The sequence below is a fragment of the Colias philodice genome, chromosome 2 (genome assembly GCF_061535455.1).
Source record: "Colias philodice isolate Cphi_HAF_F1 chromosome 2, ilColPhil1 Martin Lab GWU primary, whole genome shotgun sequence".
Taxonomy (NCBI): domain Eukaryota; kingdom Metazoa; phylum Arthropoda; class Insecta; order Lepidoptera; family Pieridae; genus Colias; species Colias philodice.
The window spans coordinates 11,750,669-11,768,040 of NC_143087.1; the positions used below are offsets into that span (position 1 = coordinate 11,750,669).

The 17,372-nt window shown below is 35.4% G+C and overlaps 2 protein-coding genes across 3 annotated transcripts; one reads left to right on the top strand and one right to left on the bottom strand.

The window, feature by feature from the left end:
* Positions 1-65: 65 nt before the first annotated feature.
* c11.1 (maestro heat like repeat family protein c11.1) lies at positions 66-15,645 on the top strand. Of its 2 annotated transcripts, XM_089708508.1 has the most exons (12): positions 66-236; positions 325-502; positions 1,459-1,630; positions 4,168-4,357; positions 5,289-8,124; positions 8,668-8,821; positions 9,291-9,551; positions 9,737-9,951; positions 10,200-10,388; positions 11,346-11,628; positions 11,790-12,027; positions 13,654-15,645. In XM_089708508.1, exons 1-12 carry the CDS (start codon positions 206-208, stop codon positions 13,836-13,838), a joined length of 4,932 nt encoding a protein of 1,643 aa, XP_089564634.1. In that variant the 5' UTR covers positions 66-205; the 3' UTR covers positions 13,839-15,645. The 2 variants fall into 2 exon arrangements, with proteins under 2 accessions (XP_089564634.1, XP_089564641.1); XM_089708515.1 differs by lacking the exons at positions 66-236; positions 325-502; positions 1,459-1,630; positions 4,168-4,357 and adding an exon at positions 4,395-4,495.
* Positions 15,646-17,182, bottom strand: LOC149490813 (uncharacterized). Its single transcript, XM_089708527.1, has 4 exons — positions 17,142-17,182; positions 16,677-16,806; positions 16,111-16,241; positions 15,646-15,706 (listed from the first exon to the last, which is right to left on the bottom strand). Exons 1-4 carry the CDS (start codon positions 17,180-17,182, stop codon positions 15,646-15,648), a joined length of 363 nt encoding a protein of 120 aa, XP_089564653.1.
* Positions 17,183-17,372: the final 190 nt, after the last annotated feature.

The following is a 17,372-nucleotide window of genomic DNA, read 5'->3' on the forward strand; positions in this document are numbered from 1 at the left end:
TGCTGTCATACGCTGAATCAAATTGTCACTGTCAAATGCCAGATGTTTAATGACACTTGACATTGTCGTATTGTACAAATATTGTACTCGCTGAGTGACGATTGTGACTTGTGAATTGTAATTTTTATTTCTGCTGCGTTTAATATAAATATTAATTTAATATCTGTTTTGAGTAGTTCATTTTCATTCCCATGGTTAAGTGAAAATGTCGCTAACGGATACAGAATGTTTGAAAGGTACTGGCATTAATATTCCGTATTATTCATGTGTACTTTTGAAAGAGTAATAAACACGTAATAAACTAATGAATTTGTTATTTTACAGATACGGTGAATGTATTAATAAATGCACTCTGCGACAGCGATAACTCTGTAAACAACAACATAATAAAATCTCTTACGAAAATAGCCAATCGATATCCTAATGAAGTAATTGAAATAATATGTGAATTTTACAAAAACACTGTTCGAATTAATGTCGTACAAACGGGAAATATTGTACAGTGAGTATTTGTTTTAAATATTCTACGTTCTATTTAATAATTAATTGCAAAAGCAAATATTTCTATGGGTTGTGTGTTATTTTGTTAGATAAGCAACATAACTGCAGAGTATCATCAAAATCCGTTTATAAACATACATCCATGCATTCTTACAAACTTCGTATTTATAATATTAGTAGGATACATTGAAATTTGAATTGTAGCTACTACCTATTATGATTTAACACCATAATATGACACAGTTTTTCGGACTGTGTATTTACATAACTTCTATGTAATTAATATAAAGATAAGCAATCTTACATGAATACAAATAAACAAAGTACTTTAAATTTTATTTTTATACAAACACTATATAAGAGTCTTTATTATATTGTACATAAATAGGATACTTACACAAGCATGCATTGATAGGGCTTTCTTTCACACTCAATCATTTATTTATTCAATTAGACCTCTTCTTATCACCTTTACCAAGAATTTGTCGGTATATTTAGATATTCCTTTGGCAATGTGCTGAGGAGTTGCATAATTTAGTACCAGCATTACCTTTTTCCACAGGACTACCAGTCGCCAAGCAGAACTATCCTTATTATCTGGACATTGCTAAAATTCAAACAAAATAAAAAAATGGCTATATAAAGTCAACTCAAACATTTTTCACTCAAGCACCTTTGAATCATTATGATATAGTTTTACTATTAACCACCGATACCTTTACCAAGTGTGCCTTATAATTAACTAGCTTACCGCCGCGCCCGCGGCTTCGCCCGCTTTGTCTAAAACCTTATAAATTATATACTAAAACCTTCCTCTGGAATCACTCTATCTGTTAAAAAAGACCGCATCAAAATCAGTTGCGTAGTTTTAAAGATTTAAGCATACAAAGGGACATAGGGACACAGAAAGCGACTTTGTTTTATACTATGTAGTGATACTTAATACATTTCTAACAGGGTGTTAGAGCGAACATGTGTAGGCCAAGTGAAGAAACTAAATCCGTTAACAGCCGCGGAGCTCGTCAATGCTATGCTCAGGGCGATGACAGAAAACCCCTCATATGAGCCAACTGTGCAGATGGGAGCTTCAGCCGTTCTTGTGGCTGTGGGCCATGAGTTTCTGGATCTTGTAAGTTAATTTTTTAATGGTCAAGAATGCAAAGACACTATGTATGGATACAATACTAAATATTATTCGTGGATTTTGCATAATGACTCACAGACACTCAATCAAACTTGTAAATTATTAATTATATTGAATACATTTTCTAGTATTTAACATTATGCATTTATTGAAATTAAATAAGAAAATAAAACTGCTGTAAAAGTTGTATAAATTATCCAACCACAATTTTAGTGTCATATAAAAATAACTTCATTCTCAACTCATATATTTTGTAGTCCAACACAAAACATTTAATTCATGAAATAATATTCTGACCTTTTAAAGACATCGACCTTAATACTTTTTATATGAATAGGTATGTACGAAATCTTGTTTTAATAATTTCATTAATATAAACACATTTAAGTTTTGTGTAAACCAGTTCTCTCAAATCTATACTTATATTGCTGATGAGTTTGTTTGTTTGAATCCGCAAATTTCGGAACTACTGGTCCGATTTGAAAAATTATTTCGATGTTAGATAGCCCATTTATCGATTAAGGCTGTAGGCTATATATAATAACGCTAAGATCAAAAGGAGCGGAGCAACGCGGGTAAAACCGCGGGGCAAAGCTAGTACACAATATGATTTGATAATCAATATCAGCTTTCAATTCAATGTAGTCTGTTAATGAGCAGTGTTATTGTTTTTGTACATGCTATCAAAATACATGCACACATGGTTTCATTATATCATTATTTGAACAAGATGTGTTGTTAAAATAAAATACATATTCTTTCGCTTTGTAAAAGTATGATGAACAATATTTCATCCATTTTGCTAGATTAGTTTCTTTTAATTAATTTTAAAAAATGCAGTTTTTTACGTTTTTACAATTTTAGCCAAAGATATTTTTCTTTGAAAGATAAAGTTACCGTTCATGAAAATTGAAAAGCAGCTTAAATAACCACAGTTTTGGGGGCTTCTTTAAGCTGGTCCGATTAAAAGGATATATAACGTTAAAAATATCGTTAAAACAATCATGCCCTAATAACCGCCTCAAGTGGGGTTTATTTAGTTCATTCAAAGAAGCCTTATGAATAATCCATGCAAGTGATTGAATCGATTGCTGTACCCATTTAGGTTATAGTAAAATACTTTATGGGAGCTTTATTGAAATTTTATTAATTTTAAACTATTAAGCAATAGTTTAAAAAATATACATAGTACATACCTATATATTATTACTTGTTGTGCTCCGTGGTTTCACCCGCATTGCTTCGCTCCCGTTGGTCTTAGCGTGATGACATAGCCTATATATAGCCTTCCTCAATAAATGGGCTATCTAACACCGAAAGAATTTTTCAAATCGGACAAGTAGTTCCTGAGATTAGCGCGTTCAAACAAACAAACTCATCAGCTTCATAATATAGATAATTTTGCGGAAATAAGGCATTGGTTTCGCTTATATGCCATACTAGCTTTCCGGCCGCAGATTCGCCTGCGTTTTCAAAGAAAAACCCGCATAGTTCCCGTTCCCGTGGGATTTCCGGGATAAAACCTATCCTATGTGTTAACCCAAGTTACCCTCTATATGTGTGCTTAATTTCATTGTAATCGGTTCAGTAGTATTTGCATGAGAGAGTAACAAACACACACATCCTCACAAACTTTCGCATTTATAATATTAGTTATAGGATCTTGAATAAATTACCCTATTTGAAACAGACTACATAAAACATTTGACACACTATATTAAATAATGTTTGATAATTTTAATTTTTATGAATGGATACTGTTATAATTATTTAAATTATTGGCTGTTACACGTGGATTCGTCCGCGTGATGAAAAAACATTAACAGTAACATCGCCTACTCTTAATAAGAAAATAATTAATTTTCTCCACTTTTAGGTAGTGGACTTAATGTGACACCCCTTCTTGATAAACGATCTATGAAATACCAAAATAAAAATATCTTATTTGCATTAATTACATAACTAATATATACAGTAGAACCTCTATAAGTCGAATATCAAGGGAGACGCCAAAAAATTCGAGTTATAGAGTTTTCAACTTATGGAGGATTTTGAAAACCTGACACCAATTAAGCAAACACGTGAATACGTGAGTCATAGATTTATTATCAAATACTCCTAAAATGTTTTCTAAGAAACAATAGTGTACTTACATTGTCGGCACGTTCTTAAAGTCGTTAATTTATTTTTGTTCAAACAATAAAGGTGATAAATTCCTAAAGATCAAGTTGTAAAGGTTGTAAAATAAAAAAAAACGTTGCTATGTTCGACATACAGAGGTCAAATTTAATTTTTCGAGTTATAGAGTGAAAATATGTACCAAAATGGCTTAGAGGGACTCGGTGATTATTTCGACTAACAGAGGGTAGAGATTTCAAGTAATGGAGGTTTTGGTGTTTGAAGGGAAGGGAACAAAACATTTTTTCGAGATTTGGAGGTTTTTGACTTATCGAGGTTCGACTTAACGGGGTTCTACTGTACCACGAAAAACTAAATGTTCCAAGAACTATCCACTCCTACAGGTACTTCGCAGTCTCATAAACCAACTGTCCCCGGCTTCCGTGCCGCACTACACAATCGCTCACACCCTGGGCACACTGGCCGTCCTAAACACCAAGGACATGGTGCCGCATATCAAGGAGATCCTGGGCAAAATGCTACCTTTGTTGCCGCTAGTCAGACAAGATGGCCTCAGACAGGCGTTCGCATATGGTAAGACTTATTAATTTACGAGTGATCTATAAAATCCAACTTTAGGGACATAGTAGCATATCAAGGAGATCCTGGGCAAAATGCTACCTTTATTGCCACTAGTCAGGCAAGGTGGTCTTAGACAGGCGTTCGCGTATGGTAAGACTTATAAGTAATTTATAGAAACAAACATCAGGCACATGGTGCTGCATATATACGAGATCTTGGGCAAAATTTTGCCACTATTACCGTTTGTTAGGTAAGATGGGCTCAGGCAGGCATAGGCGTATAATAAGACAAAGGCAACTATATCAAGGAAAATCTGGACAAAATGCTACCACTCCTACCGCTCGTCAGGTAAGAATATAATTAGGTTATTTATAAGTTTATAAACAATCAATTTGTGTGGCTTCATTGCTTTACAATTAATTTAATTTAATCTGATATAATGTGGCATTCTATTTGTGGAATACCTTTTTTTTGTCTGGAAATGTCTCATTCAATTAAACGATTAGTATCTCTTTAGAAGATTATTCAACAATTATAGACGTAATGAGAGATCTACTAAGTGTTTTTAAACATGTTTTTTTTTTAATACTTATACTTCCCTCGCAAAAATGATCCGGTATGCATCATTAACACTGTTCAACGCATTTATTTAGAATTCAATGAGCAGTTATAATTAAAATCGTGATATTTTTTGTAATCAATCAATCATGTGTGTAAAATTATGTAGATCCATTGAATTTTCCTTTTGGCTTTCATTGCACGATGTATATGCACATAAATTATTCAATAGTATTAATATGAACTCTTATTTACGTGGATGGATTTCTTTTTAATAATCCTTTCAATGATAATCGTAATAAGCGTAAATAAGTCACTTTTACTATAGAAAAAGTAGGTCGCCTTATAATTGCCCATGTTAATGTTAAATTACTTTTACTTACAGCGTTCGGACATTTCGCTGTCGCGGTGGCTGAGCAAATAGGCGACAACGTCGAGACCGACAATATAACATCGATAAAGGATAACTTTGTCACGGAATTCTCGATTGTATTCGACGTCCTTTACAACCAGTGGTTGCCGTCTTATGAGCCGAAAGTATCAGAATCAGTCCTCGAGGCTTTAGGCCCAATCACTAGACTTATTTCAGAAAGGCAGTTCAACGAGACTGTCAATAAATTTGTGCTTTCATTGCTCTCTTTGTATCGAAAACCAACGATAAACTTCTTCAGTATCAGCCAATGTATTTCGTATTTACTGGCTCCATCTCCACTGAATCCTAAGCTGTCGCTAAATAATAACGTAATTAATTCGATAAACCACGTTTTATGCAACTTGGTTCTGCTTGAACCAGATTATGATCAGCCACACACTGTAAAGAACCATTTTGAAGTGCTCCGTTGCTTTGATCACATGGCGACACAATATCCAGATCAAACCATTGAAATGCTTTTGCATATGTCTAAAAATAACCAAGAAAGAGAAAGACTGAGAGCGGTTATAATTCTTACTCATTTAACGACATCGTCTCAAGTGTTTATCGAAAATTTCGCAACGAAATTCATAACCATTTTAAAAGTGATGATCGTGATGGAACAGGGTGTTAAAATGAAGAAGATTCTCGTCAAAGCAATAGTTGCTTTGGTGTATAGAAATTGTATAATGGCCACAGAAGATTTCGCTATGGTAGAATTTATAGTAAAACACTGTGGTTATGAAGGACCAGCAACAGTTTCCAAAACTGAGGCGCAAGACTTACGTGACACTTGCAGAAATTCATTGGTTCTTATGTGCAATACTGTCACAAGTGTACGGACACAATTATTGCATTTATTACTAACTGCCCTCACTGTTGAAGATTTCACGCCATCCATGTCTACAGTGAGTCATTGCCTCACTTCTTTACTACAGAATAATTCTGAAGTAACTACAGATGAGCCTTCAGACAGTGTTGAGTCAAAATGTTCACCAGACCTTGTATTCGTTCGATGTCTGATGCATGTCGTTGATCCAGATGAGAAAGATAGAAATAGGAACCTACTTATGTTCCTCGAAGAGTTTTCTGGTGATGTTCATAAGAATTTAAAGAATGCGTGGACCATTGAATTAGATAGATTACTAAAGTATGTTGAGAAAAATGAATCTAGAGAACAGTGGCATGGAATGCTATTGGATCTATTGGTTTCCGCTGTGGAACAGGTTAATAGCAAAAAATGGCTTGAGAAAATATCGTCGTTGATTTCTCAACAGATTCTATCTAAGAAACAACCGCCGATGATCAAAGGCGTGGCCTTGCAGTACTTAGCTGAATTATCTTGTGAGATGTCAAACGCCGCTGCAGTTGAAACTGTGTTGAAGATAATACTTCTTGCACTCAAATCAATTCCAATTGAAAGTGTTGATTACGTAAGCAAAGCAATAGGCATCGCATCTAGACAACACGGAGAATCCGTACTTAATGAATTGGATGCGCTATACAAAGACAATGAAGCAAAACGAAGCAATAAATTGATGAATTTCCTCTCATCTAGAGCATCTAAGAATGACGCCGAACTTGCTATAGTCAAGTACGCTCTTATAACGTGCTACGGAAAGGTCGCAAGGGAATGTCTAGACGTTCATGTCCTAGCCAGATTAGGTGAAAATGTCACATCAATTCTATTAGAAATCCTTAAATCAGGACCTGGCTTCGATCTGTGCAACGCAAGTGTTACAACGCTTTACGAGATTAGCGAGGCACTGCACCCAGCGGCCCACCATAACGTTACTTTGAGGAATCGCTGGCAATTATTAAATGCTGTACTGGAACAAATTTATAATTCCAATCTGGAAAAACGGAATGTTGAACTATATCCCATAATAGTGAAAGCATCAAAAGCGCTCACGAAGTTGCAAAAAGGCATTTTGCCGGAAGAACGTAATACAATTCTTCGCGTACTCTTTAACAGTATATTTGGAGAACTATCTTCGTTTAAACGGAAGTATGAAATTGAAGGCAACGGTGATAAAAACGATTTATTGGCCAAAACATTAAACGATTCTTTAACTTTACTTCATGAATTGATAAAAGAATTGATCATTCAGTCAACATGTTTAAGTACAATTGATGATATTATTGGTTTACTTATGGAGTGGATCCGTCATGAAAATGATGAGATAAGAACAGCTGCTGTACTCATTCTTCAAGTTGTCTTTGATGCTTATATAAAAAATGTTAAACTAAACTACGAAGCTCCCAGTAAATTTGGTCAAATGGGGTATTTATTAGGTCTCATTGTACCCGGTGTAGCTGATACTAATTTCCCAGTAAGATTAACGACCGTAGACTGCATCAAACTCATAATTCAGATACAAGATTTATACGAAGGCCATACAATTGAGCCAGACGACGAATGTATGGGAAATCTAACCCAGTTACAGAACAATATCCTGACAAATGATCTGTGTATGATAAGTGATTATTGTATGAAATTATGTGATACAATTTCGCCAAAAATACCCCACTTGCATACTATGCAATTCATAGAAAGTTTGCTAGAAAGTTACGATGGACATGAGTTGCGTAGTGTTGGTATTAGTTCTATATTAGATGCGTTCTTCGTAAAGAAAGGGCAGGATTTGTATCAGAGTATCGAGAGGATAGTGGAAGTTATGTTGGTGACAATGGAAATGGTGAATGATGAGGCCAGAGCGAAGCTCATGAGGCCACTGATGTCGTTGACGAAACACCACTCCAATGCTGTGACTGCTGTTCTATTGGGGCAAAGGATTCCGTTGAAGCCGTAAGTATCTGTGTTATAGGTACTTAATTATTAATACATAAATAACACGAAGAAGTAATAATAATTTAAAACTTTAATTCAAATAAGAAATTTATTTGCCTTTACTTGGAAAATAAATCAGAGTAATAAACAAATATAATTTTGCAACCAATGACTGTGAGTTTTTTTTGAAGTGAAAACTTCTTTAGCGGCGTTGAGCACTTTTTCTGTAATGGGTATAAAATCTTAAACTCGCGTCCTGACGCGAGTTTAAGATTTTGTTGAAGTTGTCCTGACACGTGACCTGATCGAAAAAGCGTAAGACGGATACCATTCCAAAATATCAAACATGCTCACAGAGCCACGGGGGTGAAACCGCGCGGAGCAGCTAGTAAACAAATATAAAGAGGAAAATGCACATGTAGATTTTCATTTTCTGACCATTCAAATATCCCAAACTAAATTCCAAAGCATAACATTTTTTTAAAGACTGACAAAGGCACAAACACACACGCATTTTAAAGTATGACAGTGAAGGAATTATAATTTTTATACAATTTATAGTTGCGTAGTAAGTTGCTGGCGGCATCTAGCCCGAGACGAGGGACTCTCCACAGCAATAGTGGACAACTTCTTGCGTCTCATGACATCTATAGAGTTGTATGAAGACCCCTACCATATCACTGAACATCACATCGCTGCTTTGCAACCAATGACTGTGAGTTTTCTAAATATTAAAGAATATTACAAAAGTATTTTCAATAATGACATTCCAAAATAAATTAAATTCAAATTTATCATTCCTCTCTCATTGATGCGTAATTAATACAATTATATTTGTGTAAATTTATTATGAATAGTGAAGATTTATAGAACAATAAATATTCTTTAATTACTCCGTTATTATTTTAATAAAAATAAACCTTTCTAACGTCATGAAATTCTTAAAACTATTTTTATATGAAAGTACTCAAAATAAATATTTCGGCCGTTAAACAATAAATTACTCAAATAAATACATTATCCAAAATGCTCTCAAAAATAATTACTCCATTTCCCTAAATATAATTACTCAATTACTACAAAAAGTAATTTTTTACTCCAATACCCTCAATAATTTTCTAAGCCATTTAGTAACGTTTTTCTAGTTCTTCCATATTAATTAATTAATTTCTCAATTATTTCAGCTTATAAGCGCTCTAGGCGAGATGTTACAAGAGGAATCAATGCGACCGATATGCATGAACAAATTCTCAGAACTATTTGCCGTACTGTACACGACTCTAGCTTGTTATGTAGAGGCAGAACCTCCAGCGTATGTAGTACCAACTAATAAGGGACAAGAGAGATTCGGATTCATTCCCAATAGAGAAGCCATCAAATTGTCCCCGGCTAGGATCACTGTGAATACGTTTAATAGCTTCCTGGAGAGATCTGATTGTTATAAGGTGGGTTTAGTGTAATTTGTTAAGGTTTAAGTTTTGCTTAGGTCTTATTGATAGGATAAAATTATACGAAAATTTCTGTGCCATAAGTACAAGTACTTACATTTTATTAGTCCTGTTAAATCATAGTGTAACTCGTAACGAACTGATTCATTATTTTTCTCTTTCCTTATTTTGCCACCTCTTAGGTAAAAGAAGCGTGTTCACTATGCTTGAGTATAGAACACGGAGACAGTTCTAGCATTATCCTGGAACTAGCGCCAATCCTGGGCAGTTCTCTCAGTCGCTCTTGCCCGGGACAACTCTGTCGGTTGGTAGGAAGTGTCGCTGGTTACGCAAGATCGCCTTTACCGCCTCAACGGTGTGCTGTAATCGCGCTGTTGGCTGATCTTTTGAACTATCGGTGAGGATATTTCATTGTGATGACATTGATGTCGATGTCGTAGATGTCGCTATGATCTTTTAATTATTTACCAATGTTCGAAATAATGCAAATTGTTTTGTTAATATTTAACTCGTAATATTCTAAACACAGTTAAAGGAGTGTTTACGAATTTAACCTTCTCAATTAATTAAAAGCTTTAGCACTTGCGTTTTTGAACTTGAAATTGCGAAAACAAAAAATAACTTGTTTTGCTTACATCACCCCAGGTGCAACGACAACCCAATACTAATAGAGAGCGTGATAGCAACTCTAAACTCCGGTTGGAAGGACGAAAGCCCACGCGTGCGTTGTGTGAGCCTGCGCGGTGCTGCCAACCTCACGTGCCTGCGCTCCACTGCATCATTACCGGCTGCTATATCCGCGCTCAGCCAGGGGGTAGATGCACAGATGATGGTGTAAGACGTTATCCATATATTATATAGCTTATAGTGTAGTAGCAGCACAATAATTGCGTAGCTGTACCAACCTCACGAGCCTGCACTCCATTGCATTATTACCGGCTGCTATATCCGCGCTGAGCCAGGGGGTAGATGCACAGATGATGGTGTAAGACGTTATCCATATATTTCAAACTCAAACATTTATTTATTCAATTAGACTTCTTCTAGAAGCACTTTTGAAACGTCATTAGGTACATATTTTTAACATTTACCACCGATTCGGAAAGCAGTATCTACGGAGAAGAATCGGCAAGAAACTCCATAGTTGCTCTTTTTAATAATGTCAGTTTTACAATTACATTATTTATATAGCTTACTAGCGGTCCGCCCCGGCTTCGCCCGTGGTACATATTTCGCAATAAAAAGTAGCCTATGTTCTTTCTCAGGGTCTAAAGATTATCTGTGCCAAATTTCATCAAAATCGGCCCAGTAGTTTATGCGTGAAAACCATACATACATACATACATACAAACCTTTCCTCTTTATAAAATTAGTAAGTATAGATAGTGTAGGAGCAGCACAAGAACTGCGCGGTGCCGCCAAACTCACGTCCCTGCGTTCAGCCAAATGGTGGACGCGTAGCCGTGATGCTGTGAGATATCTACCTCTATTTTATATTTAAGTATATACTACACAAGCTTTTCGCTGCAGTTTCGCCTGCGTAGTCAGAATAAAACCCACATAGTTTCTGTCCCTGTGGGATTGTCGGGATAAAAACTATTCTTTGTGTTAATCCAAGTTACCCTCTTATGTGTGTGCCCAATTTCATGAAAATCGGTCCACCAATTTTTGCGTCAAGACACAAACATACAAACTTTCGCTTTTATAATATTAGTAGGATATTAAAAATCAAATTTTTGCTTGATATTTTTGTAATAGTAATAAATTAAAGGAACACAATTTCCATCACAGATCGCCCGTCGAAAACGTTCCCCTAGCTGCCATACAAGGGCTCAGTCGTCTTCTGACTGAAACTGACAAACTGGACATAGAGTTCGATCGAGAATTACTCGCGATCTCCCAGAAAATCCGCCCCTTCATGAACACGGATTGTAGCCAATTAAGGGAGAACTCCATTCGTCTCTTTGGCATCATCGCCGAGAAGGTCAAGTCTGAAGGATTAGTAGAACAGGCTATAAGTTCTCTGCCGTGCTTCCTGTTGCATTTGTGTGACAGCAATCCTGCTGTTGTGAGGGTAAGTGTTAAAGAAAAACATTTCAGAAGCAATTTGTTTTATCTTTTAAAATATACTATGAAATAAAAGTAAAACCACATTATATGATATTCAATGCATTTCATGTTCTACAAATTAAAAATTCGTGTTTTGTATAAATAACACCATCCCATTCATTTCAGGCGGCCAAATCGACGCTCCGCCAGCTGTTCCGCACGTTCAACGCGCGCAAGTCGAACGAGTTCATCCAGACGCACCTCGTGGACGAGGGCCGGCTGTACCTGGAGCAGTTCCTGAGCGCCCTCGTGCGGCAACTTGCGGACGAGCGGCCCTCCGCCCTGCCGGCCTGCGTGCGCGCCCTGCTGCCCTACCTGCACACCGCACGGGACGCGCTGCGGCCCTACGCGCCCGCCCTGCTCGGTCAGTGTCCCGCAGAGTGCGCGCCCTGCTGCCCTACCTGCACACCGCACGGGACGCGCTGCGGCCCTACGCGCCCGCCCTGCTCGGTCAGTGTCCCGCAGAGTGCGCGCCCTGCTGCCCTACCTGCACACCGCACGGGACGCGCTGCGGCCCTACGCGCCCGCCCTGCTCGGTCAGTGTCCCGCAGAGTGCGCGCCCTGCTGCCCTACCTGCACACCGCACGGGACGCGCTGCGGCCCTACGCGCCCGCCCTGCTCGGTCAGTGTCCCGCAGAGTGCGCGCCCTGCTGCCCTACCTGCACACCGCACGGGACGCGCTGCGGCCCTACGCGCCCGCCCTGCTCGGTCAGTGTCCCGCAGAGTGCGCGCCCTGCTGCCCTACCTGCACACCGCACGGGACGCGCTGCGGCCCTACGCGCCCGCCCTGCTCGGTCAGTGTCCCGCAGAGTGCGCGCCCTGCTGCCCTACCTGCCGGACCTTATTACTGAAACTTCGTTGTCTGTCTGTTTGTCCGTCCGTCACCAGACCTTATCTCACGATTCGCGATACATCGATAAAAAATTCAGGGAATATATATTTCTGTTGCGGCCATAACAAGAAATACTCTCACACAACAAACGAAACGAAAGAAAACTTATTTGCTCGATATTGATAACGGCACTACAATACAATACTATAAACGCTCTAAATATTCACTTAAAAAAAGAAAAAGAATAATTAAACAAAAATAGAACAAATTATGATAAAGATAATCATGATAAAGGAACACAAAAAAGTGATTATAAGCTTTGCTCGTTATTGGTAAAAGAGACATCTATTGGTAAATGAATACAAATCAAAGTAAATTAAAATTTATATCTTAATCTTAATACTATTATAAAGGCGAAAGTTTGTATGGATGTATGGATGTATGGATGTTTGTTACTCTTTCACGTAAAAACTACTGAACCGATTACAATGAAATTTAGCACACATATAGAGGGTAACTTGGATTAACACATAGGATAGGTTTTATCCCGGAAATCCCACGTGAACGGGAACTATGCGGGTTTTCCTTTGAAAATGCGGGCGAAGCCGCGGGCGGAAATCTAGTTCAAGTATATGTTTGTTTATATAAACATACGATAGAGGTCAGCTATTACAAAAATCAGATGTTTTTTTATATACAATATCTTATTAATGCCATAATTTACCTAATAAATAAATAAAAAAATGTCGTAATAAATAAATAAAAAGTGTCGCGTACGTATATGTACGTACGAATAATCCCCCTCTTTTAATAATTACTCTTAATACTCTTAATATTTCTTCAGCCTAATAATATTTAACTTTTATTACTCGTTATACAATAAATAATAATTACTCATTTACCCTCTACTCTGACCAAAATAATTACTCCTTAGAGTAATATCCCATTCATATAATTTCGCATTATTCTTTACTTAATAAAAACATGAGTGATCCCATATCCCATTTTAGGACAAGACACTATCGTTTATAATTAAATAATGTAGAATTAGAATTAGAAGATTATATATTTTAACTCTATGTAAAAATAAGTTTTAACACAGAGTTAAAATACATATTTAAATGAAAATTATATTAATTTTTACTTTACATTTTCCAGGATACCTATATGCAGAATTAGACCGAATCCAGGACCAATATCCGGAAGAAACGCGTCTAGAACCAGACATTATCCGCACAGCTAGATCAAGACTTTTACAACTCATAAAAGACCCTAACCCTCTAGTTCGACAACATTCAGCTTTCGCTCTAGCGAATATCACCCTTGTGTGTACTGAAATATGACCCAAAGTCCGAATCACTTCAGATTTGGTAAATGGCAAGATTGTTAACAGGATATACATTGTCCAATGATTGTACTTAGTGGCCTTAGAAGCAGGGATGATCCTTATGTGTATTGGAATAAGGTCTCTAATTCAGTGACGCATTTGTTTTAGTATCTTATGTCATTAATTTGGATTTTTTTAATCTCTTTATATCGATTTTTCAAGAGATTTCCATCTTATTAACTATTACTTATATCAGATTTTGCAATCATTATTAACAAGTCTGATATAAGTATATTAATGCATGAATTATTATTTAAATCTCGAATACGTAATTGTATGTATTATATTTATATATAACATCTTATGATGATTTGATCAATTTATTCATTTATACGTAACATAATATGCGTTGATACTTTTAATCAGAGATGAAATTATCACAAATTTACTTTCATGATAACTTCATGTTATTACATATTATACTACTATATTTATAAATATAGTCTATGTATACATATAAACTTGAAGAAAAAGAGAAAAAGGTTGTTATAAAATACTATATTATATTTAATGTTAGTTCTTTCACTAATTGAATATACTACGTTTAAATTTAAACACTTTATTATGGCAGATGTTTTAAAGTTGTTTTTGATAATGGCAATCTTTAATATAATCTTTAAAATTGGCTATTTTTTTTTCTTAAATTATATGATGTTTTATTTAAATAATTAAGTATTCTTTTCGAGTATTTCTATGTATGTATTTAAATTTGATGTGTAATGTTGTTTTTTTTTATTCCACGTTAAAAGATGGTAATGAAAGATATTTTTTTTATCTATTTCATTTTATTATGTTTATCAAATGGAAAATTATGAATTATTATCTTTAAGAGTAATGGACTTAGTAACAGAGTCATCGCTAAAGGTGTGATATTTAGACATAAGTGATTATTGTTGCTTTTATATATTTTATATTATGAAGTAGTGGCAGCTATTAAAATACATTTTTCTCACTATGTAGCATATACCAGTTAAAACTAAAATTTATTAATAAAAAAAGCGTGTGTTCAGCACATGTGTCAGAAGTGAAACTTCGTTGGCAAGATTCAAAGATACCAAAATCGTCGCTTTACCCCATGTCGTGGCGGTATTGCCATGACGCGATCTTGAAATTTTACTCTCAATACGCCTAAAGAAGTTTCACTTAAAATATATATTTAATCAATAAAACTATAATTCTATTCTGCATGTATAATTAAATAAATGTTATTCTTCAATTATTCGATTAGATATTAAAATTTTTGTTTGATGTAGCACATTGTTGCCAAATCTATGATATTTTATAATGTATCAAATCATAATTATATTATGTTTGTTTTTCGCTAATGTTAAACTATTTTATAGAAATAAATCTCAAAAACTTATTGCGCTAGATTTAATTTATAAGTACCTAATCTCTTTTATGGCCGGTTTTACCGCTTCTGGATATGTCCTGTTAAATTTATCTATCAGTTAAAATAACGTAAAAAGGTGTCAAATAAGATATCAGGGCAATTGTCAGCAAGTGGAGAAACCGGCCCTAAAACTAGTTTTTTTATGTAAAAAAAAGTAAGGAAAGTGGTATTGTAAAATGGCTCTTATTTCTAGTAATAAGGATCTAATTTCGTATGGTCCACCGTGCTGGCCTTTTAAATTAAACAATTTTATATTTAAAGCGTTTAATTAAGACAAAAACATTCTAAAATACATTATTCCAAAATAAATATTCTAAAATATAATACGTATGTATATTTTGATGTTGGAAATAAAGCTTATTGTTACTGATTATTGTGTTTTCTTTGCCTTCTGGGATTCTCTGGCTGCGGTGAAGTCGCATGCACTGCATCTGAAAGTAATATTTGGAAAAGTTCCAATATTTTTACTCCTTTAATGTTGTAAAGCAACTATTCTTACGTTCTCACTAAACCAATTGATGAAATTTCGAACAGGAAAAAGATACTTAGTCAAAATTTCTTCATAAAAATAGTGATGTGTATATAGAAATGATTTGTGATAAGACTTGTTTAGCTATGTACAATACTACATTATTAAGTTTTTGAGGAAATAAACACCGTGATTTTAGTTTTTTCTATCTCTGTCATACACGTCGGTAAATCGTCATTCGTTTAAAAAATGCTTTCTTAAATGAAGTCATAGTTACCGCTTGCATATTTTAATACGAATATCATGATAACTACGTATACCTTAGTACTAAAACGTATACCTTACTATATTTACTTTTAGGCTTACTTTGGTTCTCTCGAAAGGTAGAACTCCTTGCAAGGATTACAGTACGCGCGAACTTGGCGATTGTCCCACGATACTGAGTCCATACGCCATTCCGGAGATACGTAAGGCACTTGCAGTTTTTGCAGGGTTATCTGTTGTTTAGTCATAATTTGGTATAAATTTCTACTTATTTTCTTATTCTATGCGCAGTTTTAATACGTATTTACACAAATTTACAAGTTCCATGTGAAAAGTTAACTAATAACTAGCCACTAGGCTCGTAGACGGTGACCAAGCATTTCGTGGTATTTTATACATATTATGTAGGTACATAATATTTACATTTTCGTGTTATAGAATAGTGTTTCGTCGTACCAATATTTCATTGCAAATTGCAATATTATGTAGGTACGTTTAGCAGGACGCAAATGCGAGTAGGCAGAAAGAAGATACTGTAGGCAGAAGATCAAATTTCGACTTATTAAAAAGTGAAAAAGTATGTATCCAAAGTTATAAGTTAGTTTGGTAATTTTTTTATATAAACGAAGGCAAAATTATTTTCGCTCATATATATGTATTATTATTACCGGTTGAGCACAAGTAAGTTGTCCATTGAGCGGCGCGCGGTAGCTGTGGTCGCGCCAAGAGTTGCGTATCTCCTCTTGCATCTTCTGTACACTCGATTGGTAAATATCGTTTATTAGAAGCCCACGAACTCTATATTGAAAGTTAGCATATTTAAAATCATGAGTCGTGCAATAAATAGCCAATAGGTAAAGTCTATTTGAAAAAAATGTTTCACTGCTCAGGTTCGATGATTGGTTTTTAGGTTTATCTTCTACATTACGTACCTCATAAAGTTAAAGTCAAAATTCTATTGAGAAAACCTCTAGTTTTAAGTTTTCATCGATTTCTTTGAAATTATATCATAAATTAATAAAAATAATAAAGTATGTAAGATTTAACCAAATTACATGAAGTTTTCCATCCAAATTAAATAAATGGTTTTGGACGAACTCTAGAAAATTACATGTAAAAGTATAGATACTAACTCGGAGTTGTCAATATCATCCATGCTTACTGCTGGCGTCATGACCAGCCGCGGTCGTGTTGCCTGCACTTTTTGGCGGTCTTTATCCGATATTTTGATCTAAAACCAGGCTCTTTGTAAATACTAAGTTCCTGTACCTTAACCGCTAAAAGACCAGAAATTTACTTTTGTATGATATGTTAATTAGGCAATTTTCTCCAGTTCTTTTGATGTTTTATTTTTGAGTTTACTA

What these genes read in the sequence shown, in the direction of transcription:
- c11.1 (XM_089708508.1), top strand. Translation starts at nt 206, where the DNA reads ATGTCGCTAACGGATACAGAATGTTTGAAAG. An exon ending in GGATACAGAATGTTTGAAAG is followed by an intron (nt 237 to 324) that starts GTACTGGCATTA and finishes GTTATTTTACAG; the next exon opens with ATACGGTGAATGTATTAATA. An exon ending in GCTGATCTTTTGAACTATCG is followed by an intron (nt 9,952 to 10,199) that starts GTGAGGATATTT and finishes ACATCACCCCAG; the next exon opens with GTGCAACGACAACCCAATAC.
- LOC149490813 (XM_089708527.1), bottom strand. Translation starts at nt 17,182, where the DNA reads ATGACGCCAGCAGTAAGCATGGATGATATTGACAACTCCGA. An exon ending in GATGATATTGACAACTCCGA is followed by an intron (nt 16,807 to 17,141) that starts GTTAGTATCTAT and finishes CTTTCAATATAG; the next exon opens with AGTTCGTGGGCTTCTAATAA. An exon ending in TACCTTTCGAGAGAACCAAA is followed by an intron (nt 15,707 to 16,110) that starts GTAAGCCTAAAA and finishes TATTACTTTCAG; the next exon opens with ATGCAGTGCATGCGACTTCA.